The sequence below is a fragment of the Mus pahari genome, chromosome 13, assembly GCF_900095145.1.
Source record: "Mus pahari chromosome 13, PAHARI_EIJ_v1.1, whole genome shotgun sequence".
Taxonomy (NCBI): domain Eukaryota; kingdom Metazoa; phylum Chordata; class Mammalia; order Rodentia; family Muridae; genus Mus; species Mus pahari.
This window is the reverse complement of record NC_034602.1, coordinates 45,382,337-45,400,385: the sequence shown is the minus strand read 5'-3', so window position 1 is coordinate 45,400,385 and position 18,049 is coordinate 45,382,337. Positions and strand designations below refer to the sequence as shown.

General features: G+C 47.0%; 1 protein-coding gene across 1 annotated transcript; it reads right to left on the bottom strand.

The window, feature by feature from the left end:
• Window positions 1-7,144: 7,144 nt before the first annotated feature.
• On the bottom strand, window positions 7,145-17,636 carry Smim20 (small integral membrane protein 20). The gene is made up of 3 exons (XM_021211157.1): window positions 17,390-17,636; window positions 8,469-8,525; window positions 7,145-7,786 (listed from the first exon to the last, which is right to left on the bottom strand). Exons 1-3 carry the CDS (start codon window positions 17,502-17,504, stop codon window positions 7,749-7,751), a joined length of 210 nt encoding a protein of 69 aa, XP_021066816.1. The 5' UTR covers window positions 17,505-17,636; the 3' UTR covers window positions 7,145-7,748.
• Between the last annotated feature and the right edge of the window lie 413 nt (window positions 17,637-18,049).

The following is an 18,049-nucleotide window of genomic DNA, read 5'->3' as shown; positions in this document are numbered from 1 at the left end:
GGGAGGGAGAGAGGGAGAAGGAAGGAAGGAAGGAAGGAAGGAAGGAAGGAAGGAAGGAAGGAAGGAAGGAAGGAAGGAAGGAAGGAAGGAAGGAAGAAAAAGCTGCTTTAGAAGTCAGCCTGTGCTTATTTCACAAGCTAAATCATCAGAGCTGCCGTTTTCTTAGTAATGTCTGAACCACATGCCTGGTTGTTCTCTCCCCTAAGCACCATTGCCTGCATGTGAGCTCAACCCCACTGGGTGTTCGAACAAGCTGGCAAGGTTGCATGCTGCGTGCCCTCAGGCCTGTTTGCCCAATATTCCGGTCTGTGCTTATGAAGCTAATGGCCCTCGATGTAAGCCATGGTGTGCAGACTTAGCAGGAGCGGAGAAGCTCGAGACCCACGTTTGCCTAGATCATCCTTGCATCTGCCTTAAATAAATGGCTCCTTCTAATACAAACATACCCCCACTCCTTGGCAAGACACTGTGGGCTGAAAGAGGCTGCAAAAATAAGGGAGTGGTTTGAGAAAGGAAGGGTGGGTTGGGGGTCAGAGGCTCAGAGTACCACTGTGGGATTCAGTCCCTTCTTACAAAAAAGAGAAAAGAAAAAGAAAAAAGAAAGAAAAGAGAGAAGAAAGGAATGATTTTGCTAAATTATAAAGCATTTCAGCACTAGCCCTAAGCCCCCACAATCCTTCAGTGTGAACATCTTGTTATAGTAAAAAGATTTCAAACAATAGAAAAACCAGGACCCCTATCTGTCCAGAGAAATGAAGAAATGGAGAAAGCGAATACAAAGCAGAAAACCTTGGGGCAGCTGAAATAAAGGAAGCTGATGTGGTTTTATCCATCCAGAGCCTCTCAGCTCACACGAGGCCATTTGATTTCATTTAATGGGCCAAATGCTCTCTCCAGTCTCACTGTGAACCAGAGGCTACAAACCAGGGAGCGAGCAAAAGCCTGCTCCTTAGGCTGAGATACACACACACACACACACACACACACACACACACACACACACACAGAGAGAGACCAAACAAACCAGGAAAGCCAAAGATGTCACTGGCAACAATGGCCCCTCTAGAGAAGGACCAGGAAGGAGACCCAATCAGTATACCCAGCAAGCCATCAAGAGAAGGGTAAATGGTATCTGGTATCTTTTAGAAAGGGGGTGACAGAAATTCATTACAGGACAAAGCTTAAAGTAAAAATATAAAATGAAGACACGTGTCTAGATCACTGTGCTATTGCTACAGTGGCAAAAGACACCTGGCATCTCTATACGGCTCTGTGTTCTATCTGTGAAGACCTGTCTGGGCTACAGGGCAAATTTAAATCCAGACTGGGCAATTTAGCAAGCTCCTGTCTCAACAGTGAAAGTGGACTAGAGGTGGGGTGCAGGGGGTATAGCTCAGAAGTAGAGCACTTGCTAAACATGTTCAGGGCCTGTGTGCAACCCCAAGGAGGGTATGGGAAAGTGAAAAAAAATCAAGTCTAAACTGGTACAAAAAGGGATTTTAAAAACTGATTTTATTTATTCATCTTTAGCCTGATTTGTTCCAGACCTGAGTGAGGCCAGAAGGGTAAGCCATAGCCTCAGAACCTGGCTGAGTGAACTCTGACCTTAGTTGCTTCAGCATGCCAACATGGCTTCCAGAAGCTCCAAACTCAATGAACGAGAGACCCTCCTGACTATTCATTTGACTACACAAGGTAAAAGGCTGGCAAGAGTAACACATACTCATCCTGAATCCAGTCCTGGAAGACTATCCGGTGTTCTGAACGGCCTGTGGGGACCGCGTGTCTACCCCCTGCAGCATGGTATAAAGCCAGCTCCATCCACAGCAGGGACAGAAGGGGAAAGGGGAAGAGGGTGGATTAGACATGACCAGGAAAGACAGGATAGAGGGTAGGAAAGACAGCTGCGAACATCTGTGACGGTCCAGCTTAGCCAGCGCTACTCTTCTTTAAGGCCTCTAAGTGTAATTATTTTTATTGCTTTATTGCTTTCTAGGCACACAATAAATATTTAATAAGTAGATGTGCTAGTGAGCAATTAACTGGTGACTGGTCATATTTCAAAATCTTTAATGCTGTTCAACACAGGCACACATGCATCAACATATACAAGAAGAAGCATATGTGCACATAATTATAAATAATACATACTAAAACATTAGGAAGGCATTAGGAAAATACAAACATATTTTAAAATAACTGTCTCACAGGGCCGTCACACTTATATGGTTCTACTGCTTCCAGATTTTTTGTTAGTATCATACAAATTTTTTAAAAAGTGCTTATCAACTTATGAGAACCCCAGAAGCAACAGTAAGAAGAAACTCCATGTGAAAATTTTCAGACAATGAGCGTGAGTCCTCAGCTCTTACTGTGGTCGCCTGTAGCCCCACAGAGAAGTCTCTGGATCAACAATGCCAAGTGGCAGCTCCTTAGAGCGCCCGTGGAAGACCAGTTAGATGGGTCCAGCTGCCACCTATCAGCAGAGAGGTCAGGAGGGGTGACCCAGTTTTCACCCCTGCCACCCAGATCCCCGATTCAGAGATGCAGGGACCAGCCAAAGGAGGATGCACCAGGGTTCCCTCCATTGCCTCACCAGGGCATGCTCACCCCAGGCCTGCCTTGGCCTCACTGCTCTTGGCAGGCGTGGACTAAGACAACAAACAAGGGGTTTCATAAGAGTTTCTGGGGATGCTGCCTACTACAGCAGGCCAGGGAGAGGAACCTCCCACCTGTGCAAACAGCGTTTCTGGGACTCCTGGGACTGGAACCCACAGCACTTGCTTTTGCTTTTTTTTTTCTTCCTCTCTCTCTTCTTTTCTTTCCTCTTTCCCTTCCTCTTTATCTTTCCTGCCCCACCCATACATACATCACATGACTCAGAGGCTACCACAAACTTGCTCTATAACAGGCCTTGAAGCCTGTTATGACCTTGAGCTTCTGATCCTCTTGCCTCTACCTCTGAGTGCTGGAATTGCAAATGTAGTAGTACTTTTGTAGTTCTAGGAATAGAATGCAGGGCCTCAAGTATGTCAATCAGGCACCCTGACTGACAATTGAGCCAGGGTAACTCACGTTCTCCTGGTGAGAAACATAATGAGACTGAATGCAGTAGAAATAAAACAGACCAATGACGCAAGATGCCAACCATTGTCTTCATCACATTCAAGTGAATCTAAATGCTTTTTAACCTCTCTCTCATGTCTGTCGCTCATTCTGGGTAGGGAAGGAAAGCTTATCTACACTGCTAACCACTATGATTAGGGCTGCTCTAGAGAGAGCAACCTGGCTTTGTTTTGAAGTCTTCAGGAAACTTCCTGCTTAAATTTCTTCACGTCTCCTACTAAAACAAATGGAAAAAAAAAATCTGCCTGTTATTTAAGGGTGGGAACCCCATGTCCTTACTGCCACTCCAGTTTTTCACTCATTCTTCCAAGTAACCAGCTCTCGGCATCAAGCTGATAGGTGGGAGAATTCAGTGGTACACCAGACTGGTAAAGCCTATAATGTAATGATCCCCAAACACTGATGTATCTAAAACAAGGCCACCGTTGACATCCAGAGCTCTGTCCACACCACAGCTCCATCACTTGCCACAGGTCAGAATTCTAGGTACTTCTCAAGACTGTTTTTTAGCACCATAAGAAAGTATAAAGTTTTTTTAAAAGGTATTTTTAATGTATTAATCTGTATGATCTTACTTCATCTCTATTAACTACAAATGAGTTCTCAGTTGAATACATATCATGTATGCCATGCCTCATCTTAAATGAAGTATCTAACATACAGTCTAAGACCAAAGGGGATGAGGTTACCATAGTGACCACAGACATCTCCCACATTCACAGGCACTTCTTTTAAAGTTTTATTTCTGTGTGTGAGCGCTTTGTCTACATGGGTGTTTACCACATTCGTGACTGGTGCTCTCAGAGGCTAAAAGAGGCCATGAGATCTCTGGATTGGATTTAGAGGGTCGTGAGTGACCACATGGTATTGGGAATCAAACTATGTCCTCTGCAAGAGCAGCTGGTCCCCTTACCTGAGCCATCTCCCCAATATCCATAGGTAGTTCTTAAAGAGCAGAGCCACAGTGTTTGAGCCAAAGGGAATGGTCCTGTTACACATTTCAGTGTTCACAGGCTGAAATTTGCAACTGCTCAGCGGTGTTGCTATTTCTGGCTGTGGTCTTAAAAATGTACCCACAGGAGGTACTGTTGGGCATTTGAATGGCTGGATGGAGCTTTCTTTATCCCAGTTAACAGCGAGTATGCTTTCAGTTCCTCCCCTCCTGTTACAACCTCCTCCAACACAGCAAAATACATCCAGGACAACTAACCAGGCCAGGTAACGGATGAGATTCCACTACACCATCCTCAAAAGGTTTGACTGAGGAACAAGAACTCAAAACCACCCTGAAAACATTTCTGCTTCCAGGCCCTCGTGCGAATGGAGAGATAATAATAAAAGAGCTCCAAGGCAGAGAAATCTGAGAATGCAAAGGTCTTCTGTTGGGACAGATATTCGCAAGTACTTATATGTGGTATACGGTGCATGTATACGGAAGATATGTGGGTATATGTCAGTATGGATGGAAGCCATAATGGGGGCCAGCTGCCCTGCTCTCTCCTCCCCACCGCATGTCTGAGACAGGGTCTCTCGTTGAACCTGGAGCCTGACTGGCAGTCAGCAATCCTCAGTGGTTTTCCTCTTTCCCTCGCAGTGCTGGGGTTTCAGGTGCTTGTGGCTGTGTCAGCTTTTTATGTGGTTGCTGGGGACTTGAACTCAGGTCCTCATGCTTACATAAAGTGATCTTACCCACTAACCTTTTTTCCCAGCCTCAGAAATTACTTTGTTCGAAAAAATTTTCTCATACAACATTCTATTAATCTATATAATCATAATTGATACTTTTAAAGTAATATAATTCTTGCATTTTTCTATAGGTATCATTTGCATGAACACAATGTGGAGCTTTTAAACATGTGTCATGGTGCGTGAGCATGCAGAGGGTAAAGCAGGATCTTGGGTAACCCCTCCACTGCTCTCCTGCTTACAGCCTTGAGAGTATGTTTTAAAAAATGTAAAGCTATCCAGAGATCAAAAGGTTTAAGATGTAATGATCTGATTTTCCCCTAAAGGGGAAGTCACTAGTCCCAGAAAGGCGACAGTAGAAGTAGAAGTGTTGCCGTTCAAAGCTCTTAGGAAAGGATTACCCTCCCCAGGAAATCACCAGATTAGAATCCCATGTATCTAGTCAACAGCAGACCCGCTTCCTAAATGAACCTAAGCAGCCTCTTATAAGCAAAGTGCTTGGAAGAGGGGAGCACACTAGGACTCCTGGATTATGAGGCCCTCTGTCTATCTTCACTAGGGCACCTCTCACCACTCATAGGGTAGGCATGGGCAGCTCTCTGCAGGCTTGTCTGAGACACAGAATGCTCCTGTTACAAGCATCAAGGTGACTGAGGGTAGAAAGCCCTCATTGCAAAAAGGTAGCCTGAAGACAAGGGGAAGTCGGCCCCAGGACAAAGATCTGACTCAGGAGAGTCTGCTGCCGAAGTCCTTCAGCTAGGAAGTCCTCCCAAACAGATGTCCCTGCCTCAGTCAGAAGGCTCAATGGAGCATTTGCACGACTCGACTTCAAATTACATAACTTCTTGGTGCCCCCTCCAAGGAAAACAGTAGGCAAATGCACAACTAATTAGTCAGCTCCCTCTACTGGGTTGTTAACTGAAAGTACATTTTATATTAAGCAATGTCTCCCCAAAATGATGACTTTGGTTTTAGAACTATCCATCTCATTTCTGTTTGCCAGTCATTACATAATTGGGCCAGCAGTGTGTTAAGAAAATGCCAAGTTGACAATTATGAAATTATGCCACCAAGCACCTCGTGAAAACACAGGCCGCAGAAACACAAGGCTTTCTGCTGAGAACAGACTGGCTCTTCAGTACCAAGTCATGTAGCCCCCCCCGAGGCAAGAGTAGGCAGGGTACCAGGAGAGGGAGCAAAGGAAAAGGAGGGTCGGAGGGAGGAGGGGAAGGCAGGAGACAGACAGACACAGAAGGACCCAAAGACAAGGAAGCAAGGGAGGGAGGAAGGAAGACCGTCCAGAGGAAACTGGCTCATACCATCTCCGCTGCAACTCCTGGCGGGGAACCTGCTGGACAACCGGCCCTCCAGTAACAGCTGCGGTGGCTCTTCTTGGTTGTCAGCTTGACTGTATCTGGAAATAACTAAAACCCAAGTGCTTGGGTACACCTGTGAAGGATTTCTCTTAACCCAATCACTTGAACTGGGAGCCCCACCTTTAATGGGGATCTTCCGAGGTGGTAAGTTCCACCTTTCGTCTGGGCCACACCTTTTGGAGGAAGCCTATACGAAGGACATGCAAGGAAGTGTGTGCTCTCTGCCTGCTTGCCGTGGCCCTCACAGGGATTACAGACGACTTTTTCGGGATTCTGGTGGATACTAAAGTCCAGCCTTTTGGACTGAACAACTATTGGATTCTTGGACTTTCCGTTGATAAGACAGGCATGGTTGGATTAGGTGGATGACAGCCTGGAAGTCATTCTAATAAATCATAATATTCATTTCATCAGTTCATCAGTTCGGTTCCTCTGGAGAACCTAATACAACAGCTGTCACAAGAAGTGTGCTGCTCGCCGGGCGTGGTGGTGCATACCTTTAATCCCAGCACTCGGGAGGCAGAGGCAGGCGGATTTCTGAGTTCGAGGCCAGCCTGGTCTACAAAGTGAGTCCCAGGACAGCCAGGGCTATAAAGAGAAACCCTGTCTCAGAAAACCAAAAAAAAAAAAAAAAAAAAGAAAGAAAAAAAAAGAAGTGTGCCTCTCACCTTGTCTACAAATAGCTATCACTATGGATATCTACTCAAATAAATCTAGACAATAGCACTACTTCTTCACCTCAGAATTCAATTTACAAAAAAATTCTACTGGGCAGTGACAGGTAGATCTCTGGGAGTTCAAGGCTTGACTAGTCTGACAGACCCTGTCTCAAAAAACAAAATCCAAAGCCAACAAACACCACCCACCCAAATAAAACACACACACACACACACACACACACACACACACACACACACACACACACAAAATATAAAAAACAGTACACAACAGCAAACTAAGAGAAACCATTTTAATACCCACAGCCTCACGCAGGAGTCTACTGTGCGTGGTATAGTCTAGTGTGACTCGCTCCCTATTCACTTCCACACACAGTGACTTTCAATGAGATGGTTAAGCTGAACAGTGTGTATTCTTAAACAGTGCCAAGGATCCTGTCTTCAAACAGTTTTATCAACTGAAACATCCTCCAAAAGCCCTTCAAGGCAGCTTGGCAAGGCCATTTGCACTGAAATCGCTTATTCAGAAGGCGTCGGAGCAGCCACGGACCCTGAGCCCACAGGTTGCTTGTGTTCACATCACAGCTTGGAAGTGATAAAGACTGCATGAGCAGCAGATCTCCCACAAACAGCCTTGCAGGCTGGCTCTGCTCTTGCAAAGTCAATGGAGCCGCAAGGCACTTCCTAATGGTGTCATCTGTTCAGGTTCTCCAGGGAGTTAAGGGAAGCACTGAGTTTGCACACAGTCTCTATCACAGGGATCTGGCTAGCAGCACGAGAGTTCCCTCTCCAGCCATGCTGCCACAGTGAGGCATCTCTTGTCCCCACTGTGGAATGTACAGGATGAAGATGTCCACTTTCCGCATCAGACTTGCTGACAGCCTCATTTCCTGCCAAATGGATCAGACCACACTTTCAACCCTATGGAAAGAAACACAAATACCCTATCAGGATTCCTTGTTAAATGACTGAACACAGCCCCCTGATCCCAAACAAACAAGATGATGTGGAAATTGAGCCATGCACTTTCCATGTGGCTGAGACAGTACTGAAATGGGTGAGAGCAGCCACTGGAACGAGGCAGCCATGGCAGCTATGAGGGATTCTTTTAAAGGCTTAGGAACTTTCCCTGCTGGGAAGAAATGATCCAGCCTAGGACCACCAGACTGCAGGAGTTTGGTTAATAAGCTAGAAAATCTCTCGTACTCAGCCAACTTGTATCATTTTAAAGGAATATCCCACACATCCCTGAAGGGAGCTTTGAGAACTTCTCTAGGAAACTGAACCTCAGAGCTCACCCTTACACACAATCTGCCCACGAGGGAGGTATTTACAGGGGTGCTCAGTATGGGAGTCTGCAAAGCAGATGATCTGTTGCATACTTAATTCCATTTTATGTCCACTTACTAAGGATAAACGAGGGGCCCAGCAAGCTTGTAAAAGGCACTGAAATATTAGCATGATGTGTTAGATAGCCCTGACAAGAGAGGAACTATCATAAAATAATGAACAATATCAGTTTCCAGAAAGAACCACCCCAACTCCACAGTAAAGCACTCATGCCACAGCCCCAGAAGGGATCGTCTGGAATTTTTAAGTTTACCTGGTGGTTGCACATCTTCCTGGACAATACCAGCTCGATTTACAGCCTGTTCCTTCTCTGAGAAACACAACAGAACAAATAATTACTCTTTAGAAAGGAGATGTGAGCAATTTTTTTCTATTTATACAGGCTAATAACAAAGCATATTTAGGAGTGTGATTCAATTCAGGGACGTTTTAGGTTATAGAAGCTAGATCCTAAATGTAAAAAGAGCCACACTTAAAACAAAAAGATCCCAACCAACATCTTTTTCCTGTGATCTCAGCATTTTGGAAAGGACACAACACAACAGAAAGAACTGTTTCGAAGAGCTGGTGGGTGTGACATTACAAGAGGAGAGCTGCCGCAAAGAAGGGACAAGCACAATTATCAGAAAAATGGTGGCTAAAAACACTCCACTCAAGGACTGGACTCCAAGCTAAATATGCTATGTTTTTGATAGGAAATAGAGCAGAAAATTAATCTTTGGGTGGGTGGCTTTGGTTTGGATAATTGAAGCTTCCCTAATTGATTGCAGGTGCTGTGCCAATTAGTGAGCTCGCTGTAGTTGCAGCAGCTAAGCCTGGCACTTTGGAGATGCACAACAGGCAGAGGCCAAGAGAAATCAAGCATTTTATGAGTGTGGGCTTCAAGTTCTCTGTCACATCTTTCTAAGTGGTTTGGAAGAAACCCGAAGCCTGTGACAACAAAGAATTATTATCTTAAGTGTCTTGACAAATGATGGCTTTGTAGAAGACTTGGCGCCAAGGATGTTGACTCCTAAGCTGCAGTGATTAAATGCAGTAATCAGACCTTTGTTTTAATAGATCGACTGGATTTTTATAGCCACTCTCAGCTCTTATTTGCTATTAGGCCAGTCTGTCTGTCTACTTTCACAGGCTTGCTGTGAGTACAAGAAACAGGGTTCCACCAACTCTCATAGTTACCAAATTAGCTTCAAACTGGCGCTGGAACAGAAAGTCAATCCTAAATGACTTACCTGATAGTGTTATCAATACTAACTTTATCGGGTGATGGGGACTGTGGGAATCTGAATGTCTAATTCTAAGACAGGCAGGGAGAAGACAAGGCACAGTGGCCACCTATTCCCAGTGGCCTAGTGGGTTCCCAGTGCCTCTCTCAAACTAGCAGGTAAAGGGCACACAGATGTTATGGACCTGCAAATGCCAACAGACCGTCTCCAAGTCAAGGGGACAATGACACCTAACAGCACAGGTGTTCTCATTCTGGAAGACATCACATTCTGCAGACCTGAGACCTACGATTGTCGACAGGGAAGTCTCAAAGTATGGATGTCTCAAACTTGCGCTTGGTGCCCAACCAGTAAAACATCACACTGGTATGAGTCTTGCCAGGAACAAAAATAGATTTTTCCAGACCAAAGATATCGCTAATATTGTGAAAGCAGGGAGAGGTAAAGTTTGAAAAATAATTGTTATGAGGCATTCTAGATGCACAGACAAAAGAAACTTGGCCATCCTAATGTACCAAACCCGTTCTCTGAGAAGCAGGTACCACTGCAGAGCCCAAGATGCTGGCAGGCTGCCAGGTATCCCTTGGAGGAAGCTGCTAGCTGGGTGGCAGGAACAGAATGCCTAATTGTGCTCCAACCTCTCATCACTCCGTGGAGAACCCTGTGAGGGAGGAATCCCTGTCTTGCCACCTTCTTGCTAATTGCTAATGAGGCTGGACAGGCCGGAGATTTGTTCTAAGTAGGCTATAATCTCTTCATAATCTGGGTCCTGACACAGCCACCTCAGTGGCTTGGCCTGGACAGGCAAGCTAAACTAGTTCCTGACGACTGATAACCGGTATTAGCTCCTATCTAAATCCACCCGGTTCTCTGACCCATTAATGTTTTAATAAATACTCTGAGGCCAGGGAAGTCTTATGGAAATTCAGAAGACCACACAAAGACACTTCATTTGAGAATGCAGAACCTGCTAATGGGAAAACAGAAACCAGTCTCTCAGGATTTAGCCCGTTCTTCTTGATGAAGCTGACAGGTTTCTATTTCATTGTCACTGGACGAACAGCAAACATCTACGAACCTCACAAAAGCAGCGGAGGCAGGAGGAGGCTTTAGCTTCGTGAACAAATAAGCTAATTACCGACTTCAGTTGTAAGCAAGTTTCCATGTAAAACTCCTAAAACCCAACTGTGGGCCCAGTTAGAAAATTCCCCACTCCAGTATCCTGGCAAGCTCAACTCTGCCCCCTGGTGCTAAGGCTGAGATTTGACTTGCGGTTTTAATAGAGGATAGTTCTCTCTAGTCAAAGGGCCATGGAATGTTATTAAAGCTGTTTATACATGCAGGTGGGCTGACTCTGTGTGGTAGTAAAAGAATCTCCCTGATTTTAAGTCTGAGATTGAGCAAAGGTTTGCAGTGGGAGATAAATCAGTTGTGCAACTTGGTTCTGTATTTAACCCTGACCATCACACAAACGCAGACTCCCAAGTGCTTTTCCGAGGACACTCTAATGAAGCTCCAGCAGGCAAGCCTGCAGAGAAAAGCCAGGCCTCATCTACTTCCCCATCTCCTTTCACAATCAGCAGTGGAAGAGAAGGCAAGTCACAGCCTGGCGTAACTGGGACAAATGTTACCATTTGGATACGGCCTCGGTACCAGACAGCTGTGCTGTATCAATAGGAAATCTGCTGAATTCTTAAGTACACTGTGATTAGGTAAAAGAATGTCCTTACTCTTAGCAAAAACCAGCTCAAGTACTTAGGAATAAAAGCTCACAATGTTTTCAACCCACTTTCAAATGGTTCACAGAATAATGGTGATGACTGCAGTCTAGCGAGTATGGAAGGAAAGCAAAGGCAGTGACTGTTAGCCACCAGCAAGTCCAGATGAGGGGCACAGGGGTGTGTGCTTCTATCCTTGAATCTTTTCTGTCACTTGAGCTTTCTTATAATTTAAAAAAAAAAAAAGTGCAACTGCAAAAAAGCCAGATAAGAAAGTCCTATAACACATGACCATTCCAGGATGGCTGCTTCAAGCATCTCCCTGTTTAAAAATAGCTGGTCAGGCTTAAGTACTTCCCTGGCTTAAGTACTTCCCTGGCAGTCCCATTTTGCTGCTGCTGACTAGGCTCTGCAGTCCATTTACAGGAGAGTTCAGAACCCAAAGTGCGCTGGGGCAGCCGGGAACCACAAACACCAAGTGGGAAACAGTGACCAAGGATACCAAATGGTCATAAATCCAAGAGGACACAGGGACAGAATGGTGACTGAAACTCAGACTGAGGAGAACACACAGCTGTAGCAGCAGGTGTGAAGCAGCTGGCAGGGGATGGGGGCACTGGACATGGCACAGCAGGTGTGAAGCAGCTGGCAGGGGACAGAACAGCAGTGTGAAACAGCTGGCTGAGACCAAAGGTACCATCTCAGAGTGGGCAGTGAGGGAACTGTCGGTGTGGGCCACACCACTGCTGCAGCTCACCTGAGCTGGAACTAGTGGCCACTTCAGCCACTGTCTTTGCACTGTAAACATGCCTGCACACTCATCCAAACCTGGCTGAGTCCAGAGAGCTGTGAGATGCCGGTTAGGAAACAGGACTTCAGCCTGTCTCTGTACTCTGCTCAATTACTCGGTGAATGGTGTGAAAAGCATCTTCTAAGCACCTGGCATGTAATAGGGGAAATGCCCTTACACGAAAGGCATTCTGCACATCAAGTGATTTCTGGTAATCGTGTTCTATCAGATAGATATACAACAGTTTCAATTGGAGGCAGCAAGGGACAGCAGAAGAACACAGGCAAGAAGTGAGAGAATCAGGTCTCCTCCAGCTCACCCAAGGAACCAGTTACCAGCTGCCCTGCAACTTCAGTCTCTTACAGGCACCCTGACAGGGCATTAAGTGGACAAGGTCAGGGAGTCAGGGTCTAGTGTCCACCCAGCAATAAACATGCAGTGACACTGGACAAGGCAGCCAAATGTCAGGAATAAATGAGCTCTGGGATTTCTGGTAAAACAACAACAATAGCAGCAGCAACAGCAACAACAGACCTGATGATTTTGTAGTTCTCTACATCAGACTAAACCTAGGAAAGATCAAGATAAAAACAAAAGCAAGCAAACAAACAAAAGCCCCTGCTCCTACTCTATCTTACTTCCTACTAAAGAGCCAGACTCCAAACTGGACTGCTTGTAGGATGTAAAGACATATCAGGCTTCAAGGTATGGTCCACTAAGTCCTCAGACGAACCCCACCAGCAACAGGAAGAAAGGGGAAAAGCAACTCCTGGGCTCCCTCCAGAAGTACAACAGAACTGTACCCAAACTGCTGGTTTCAGACCACCAGGCCCCAAGGCTAACTGCTACCTCCCCAAGAGTTAAAGCAGGATGTGAGCTATCATGGATGGACTGACCTTGTACTCACTCCACTGAACAACTGTAACTCAAGTCAGAGAGACAGCTAAAGAGCATGCTGAATGTCAGAAGGAAGTGCACTGAGACACACTTGTCACAGTGGCCTGCTGCGTAGCTATTACTAGACTCTCTTTTGCTCAGTCGGACAGTGGGGGCTTCCTTCTCATTCCTGCTGCCTACTGGAGCAGAAATCATGGGACCTTGTACTGGCTAGTTTTGTGTCAACTTGACACAGCTGGAGTTATCACACAGAAAGGAGCTTTAGTTGGGGAAATGCCCCCATGAGATCCAGCTGTGGGGCATTTTCTCAATTAGTGATCAAAGGGGAGAGGCCCCTTGGGGGTGGGACCATCTCTGGGCTGGTAGTCTTGGGTTTTATAAGAGAGCAGGCTGAGCAAGCNAGGNGAAGCAAGCCAGTAAGGAATATCCCTCCATGGCCTCTGCATCAGCCCCTGCTTCCTGACCTGCTTGGGTTCCAGTCCTGACTTCCTTGGTGATGAACACCAATGTGGAAGTGTAAGCTGAATAAACCCTTTCCTCCCCAACTTGCTTCTTGGTCATGATGTTTGTGCAGGAATAGAAACCCTGACTAAGACAGACCTGCTCAGCCTTATACTCTCTGCCCGGCCCTAACTCCCCCCACACAGGCTGGCCTGAAGGACCTGACACTTTGACTCTACATGGTCTGGGCCCTAAGAACCGTAGTCTACTCTCTGGAACAACCGAATCTGAACGAATAACAAAGGTACACGGTGCAGCCAGAGGTAAGGAGGGGGAGTTAAGAAGCAGCTGAGAGACCGAAGCAAACTAACAGCTCAGATGGAGGGACAGCCACACATGGACTGTCCACCTCGGGACAGATGAGGACCACCTCCCTCTGGGCTACTGAATCACTATTTACATCAATACAAAGTCCTTCTCATAAGCATTCCATCTGAATTGTATTCTCCCTATAAATGAGGTAGGACGGCTCCCTAACTGAAAGCGGTTGGACCCTCCCTGACATCCTGTGGTTCCTTCCTTCTATCATGCAGCATCCTCAAGCTATCCAAAATGGTACCTATTCATCCTCATCCCTCAAACTCCTGCCTTCCAATTGGTTGCCACCATCACTAGGCCTACCTAAGTTGCTGGAGTTGGAGACAGGAGCCATTCTTCTTCACCCTGGGGGCTTGTGCTGGTTTGAGTTAGAATAACCCCCTCCCCCCCCATAGGCTCATATATTTAAGTGCCTGGTCACCAGGGGTGGCACTATTTGAAAGAATTAGGAGATGCAGCCTAGTTGGGAATAGGTATAGCACACACCTCCAGGAAGTGTGTCATTAGGGGAGGGCACTGAGGTTTCAAAAGCCCAAGCCAGGCTCGGTGGCTTTCTCTTCCTGCTGCCTACAGATCCAGATGTAGAACTCTTAGCTACTTCTCCAACACCGACCACATCTGCCTGTGTACTGCCATGTTCTCTGCCATGAGGAAAATGGACTGGATCTCTGAAATTGTCATCAAGCTCTAATTAAATGCTTTCTTTTAAAAGAGTTGCCATGGCCATGGTGTCTCTGTACAGCAACAGAACACGGAGGCAAGGCTCATCAGCCACAAGTCATTGTGTATCAGTCTGCCAGTCCCTAAAGTGTTCCAGTACGGGCTGGTTACCATCTCCTGATGCCAAAAAAACAATAGTGCTTTTCAATACCAATCTTTCGGTCTCTTTCTTTACCTTCAGGTCCCTCTTCCCCACAGTGGGACCGAAGCTGGCGAGCAGTGGATCTAGTCACCTTGTTCGAATACTTCAATAACCTCCACTGGCTGGACTTTGAGGATAGCAGTGGGTAACTGCAGGGTTTTAATTAAGCTAGCCAGATGACTGCCCTCGAAGGACAAACGGCAGGACCAGTGCCAATGACCCAGAGGGCTCCGCATTTCCTAACAAACCAAAACAGATTCCCATTACGAATTCTCACCAAAGAAGTAGTGCCAGGTATATCTCAGAAAGACCCCAACCGGGGCCAGCGAGACAGCTCAGCCAGTAAAGCACTTACCATGCAAGCCCAGTGACCTAAATCCAACCCCCTCAGACCATGCCAAAGTAGGGGAGTAAGAAATGACTCCAGAGAGTTGTCCTCCGATCTCACCACACATGAGCTGCCATATGTGCACCCCTCAACAACACACATTCCTTTTAATCTTTTTTAAAAAAGAAAATAATAATGCACACAAGAGAAGCATGTGGGGTGTATGGGAAAGACGAAGAGTAGGCGAACAAAGAAAAACAGTGATGCTAGTGACTACAGGTGCAGGGGACGCATGGGCTAAAACACTACCCAAAATGTACACGGCCAGGACAGAATGAGGTGGCAGGGGAAGAGGCCGGGGCCAGCCCGGGGCTGTCCCACATCTAAACTGCACCAGGCATAAGTGACAGCTAAAACACGGGCTCTGAGCGTAAGAAAGGAAAGCAGTTAAATACTATAAATACTGAAAATGGAAGGGGCTGAGCTGCTCACCCGCACAGCAGGCTCCCAGCTCCTGAGCACACACTGAGCCAGCTGGGCGTGCTGCCTGCCAGGTCAGCCGGCCTTAGGCACACACCTGCTTATATCTCACGCCTCACCAAGACCTCCTTTTAAAAGTGTTTTTTGGTACAATTCCTAATATGAGACTATACTAGGGACGTCTACAAGTAACACCTCACTTAATTCACCCTAAGCCTACAAATTCACTTCAGTAAACACCATCACCACAGCTGGGTGGAGCAGGCAAGGGTCAGAGGAAATACCCTGCCTACATGTTATTCAGCTAACAGCTACCTCAAAGGGTTATTATGAGCACTAAATGGCTTAGCAGAGTTGAAGCGCTTGCAAGGGTGGAAAAAAAGAAAAATTTCTGATAAAAATGAGCTGTTCAGTATTATTTACTGTTTTGAAATTTTAGTTATAACTTTTGGTTGAAGTTGGTCGAATTAATTAAAATAAGCTAAAAGGCAAGCAGGTGTAGACAGTCTTAGAGCCTGACTTGCCTGCCTAAAGCAACTTGGTGAGCCAAAGATTGGGGAGTATTCCTGAAGGCATGCAGGAAGACATGACTCTTCTTGACTGGCTGATTAAGAGCAGGGTAGCCCTCACATTGTGAGGTTTCTGTGCATGGTGGAAAATTTACCCTGGATCCTATCTAGTACAATGGCTTACTCACCTCCCCTTCTCTTCCTTAGCTGTGACACGCAAAACATCTCCAGATAGCACAGAGGCTAAGAACCACACCCCTGTCTCCTTCAGAACTGGGCTTTTCCTAAAGGGAACCTCCAGCAGACCTTCAGTCTCAAGTCCAACTCTAGAAGCTGTAATAAACTAGCCTGGGGCAGGGATCCATCCAGGAAGGAGACAAGTTCTGCAGGACCTTACACAAGCCCACGTTCCTTCCACACACAGCGCATGCGGGAAGGCTTGAAGGCAGGAAGCACAGAGACCTTCTCCGTCTGAGCTGATGAAAAGAAGCTGCCAGGGGATTCATGGGTGTGCTTTAAAACGCTTCGCCTCCAGAAACCAAGGGTTATGGCACTGGAGATGGTCTGAGAGCCTTTACATGAAGCTTGGAAACGCCAAGCTTCAGCCTCAGTTAATATTCCCCGGGGGCTGGGCTGGCCCTCTTCCATCTTCAAGATGATTCAGGTTTCCTGGAGAACAAAATGATCCTCTAATGCCTCATCTCTCCTCGCTGACAGATGGTTTCAGATGTATCAAAGTGCTAATCCTTGCTGAGGTATAGGTCTCCAGGAAGGAGAGTGTGGCTTTTAGAATGATAGGACCTGAATGATTAAGGAGGAAAATGACTCCCCGGACACTCACCATTGTCATGTGAGCAGCCAGCTTAAAAATGAAGGAAACCAGCAGAATCGGAAAAAAACGGTTTGAGGAAAAACTCAGAACCCAGGTTAACAGTTTAGCTTTGAAATATTTCCGCTCCAAGACATCTTAGGGATTAGCTATGATGTGCCATGAAAAACACCTTTCAACTCAGGATGATCAAGGCTCCACACTACAGCACCATCTCAGCCTGGGTGGATGGAGGGGGGCTCTGCAGACAGAAGCCTGGGTTGGACCATTGCCCTCACCACTTACTAGCTGTGTGACTCCATCTGTAAAATGGGTAGCGCCTATCCCAAGGGAAGACTGTGCAAATTCAACGATTCGGTATACACCTAACCCAAAACATTAAATATTCAGTATATATTAACTGTGTGTGAACTAGTGTTAGTGTTGACCTGCTGTGTGTAGGCTGCTTTCATACACATCACTTCTGTGACCCCAAAGATGCTCCACAGTTCTGTTGCTGACCCTGCAATAGACATGTAGAGCCTCAACACTGAAGGTCAGAGGTTGGGCCCCTTGCCCGAGGTCACCGGGCTGCACTGGGTGAGCCTGGAACCCGGGTAACCTCACCCCAAAGTCCACATCCTTCCTCAGCACTCCTTGAACAGATAGGGTAGGAGCTTAAGGGCTTCGGGGGTAGCGCTGGGAGCAGCCACTGCGCGGGGTCAGAGGTCACTCACGGTATTCCTCCGGCCGCATAAGGGGCCGGAAGTAGATGGGGTAGAAGGCGGCGCCGACCATGGAGATGAAGCCTCCGAATATGAGCGCGGTACGCAGGTTCCGGGCCGCTGCCATGGCGAGAAAGGGGGCAGCAGTGCCGGCGAAGGAACCCGCACGCTCGGAAACCCGACTCCGGGCCTCAAGGTCGCGACCCGGCTCGGAAGAGGCGGAGCAGAGCTCGCTTCCGGGATCGGAGTGCAGGGAGGAGCCTCTGAGCTCGGAGGCGGGGCCTCGGCGGAAAGGCGCCTCTCAGTGGGGCGGGGTCATCCGAGGAAGGGCGCGGCCTAGGGCGGGGCCTCGAGCTAAGCCCCGCCTCCTCGCCCTCCGGCTGCTCGCGTGGAGGGTGAGACACTGGTGTGCACTGTGCTGGCTACACTCCTTTCCCGTGCCCTCTTTTTGACCTCTTACTGGCCCCGGGTCTGGGTCCTTCCTTCTCTACTCCAATTACCACCTTCTGTTGTACTCTTCTGTTACCAACAATTCTTTCTTACCCTTCCCCCTCATTAATGTGACACTTGGTGACTGGTGACAGGCTAGAAGCCTCTGAAAGACTGGGCGAGTCACTGGGCCTCCCTCTTTGAAAGCTGTGTGTGGGCATGAGTCACGAAGAAACAAATCGC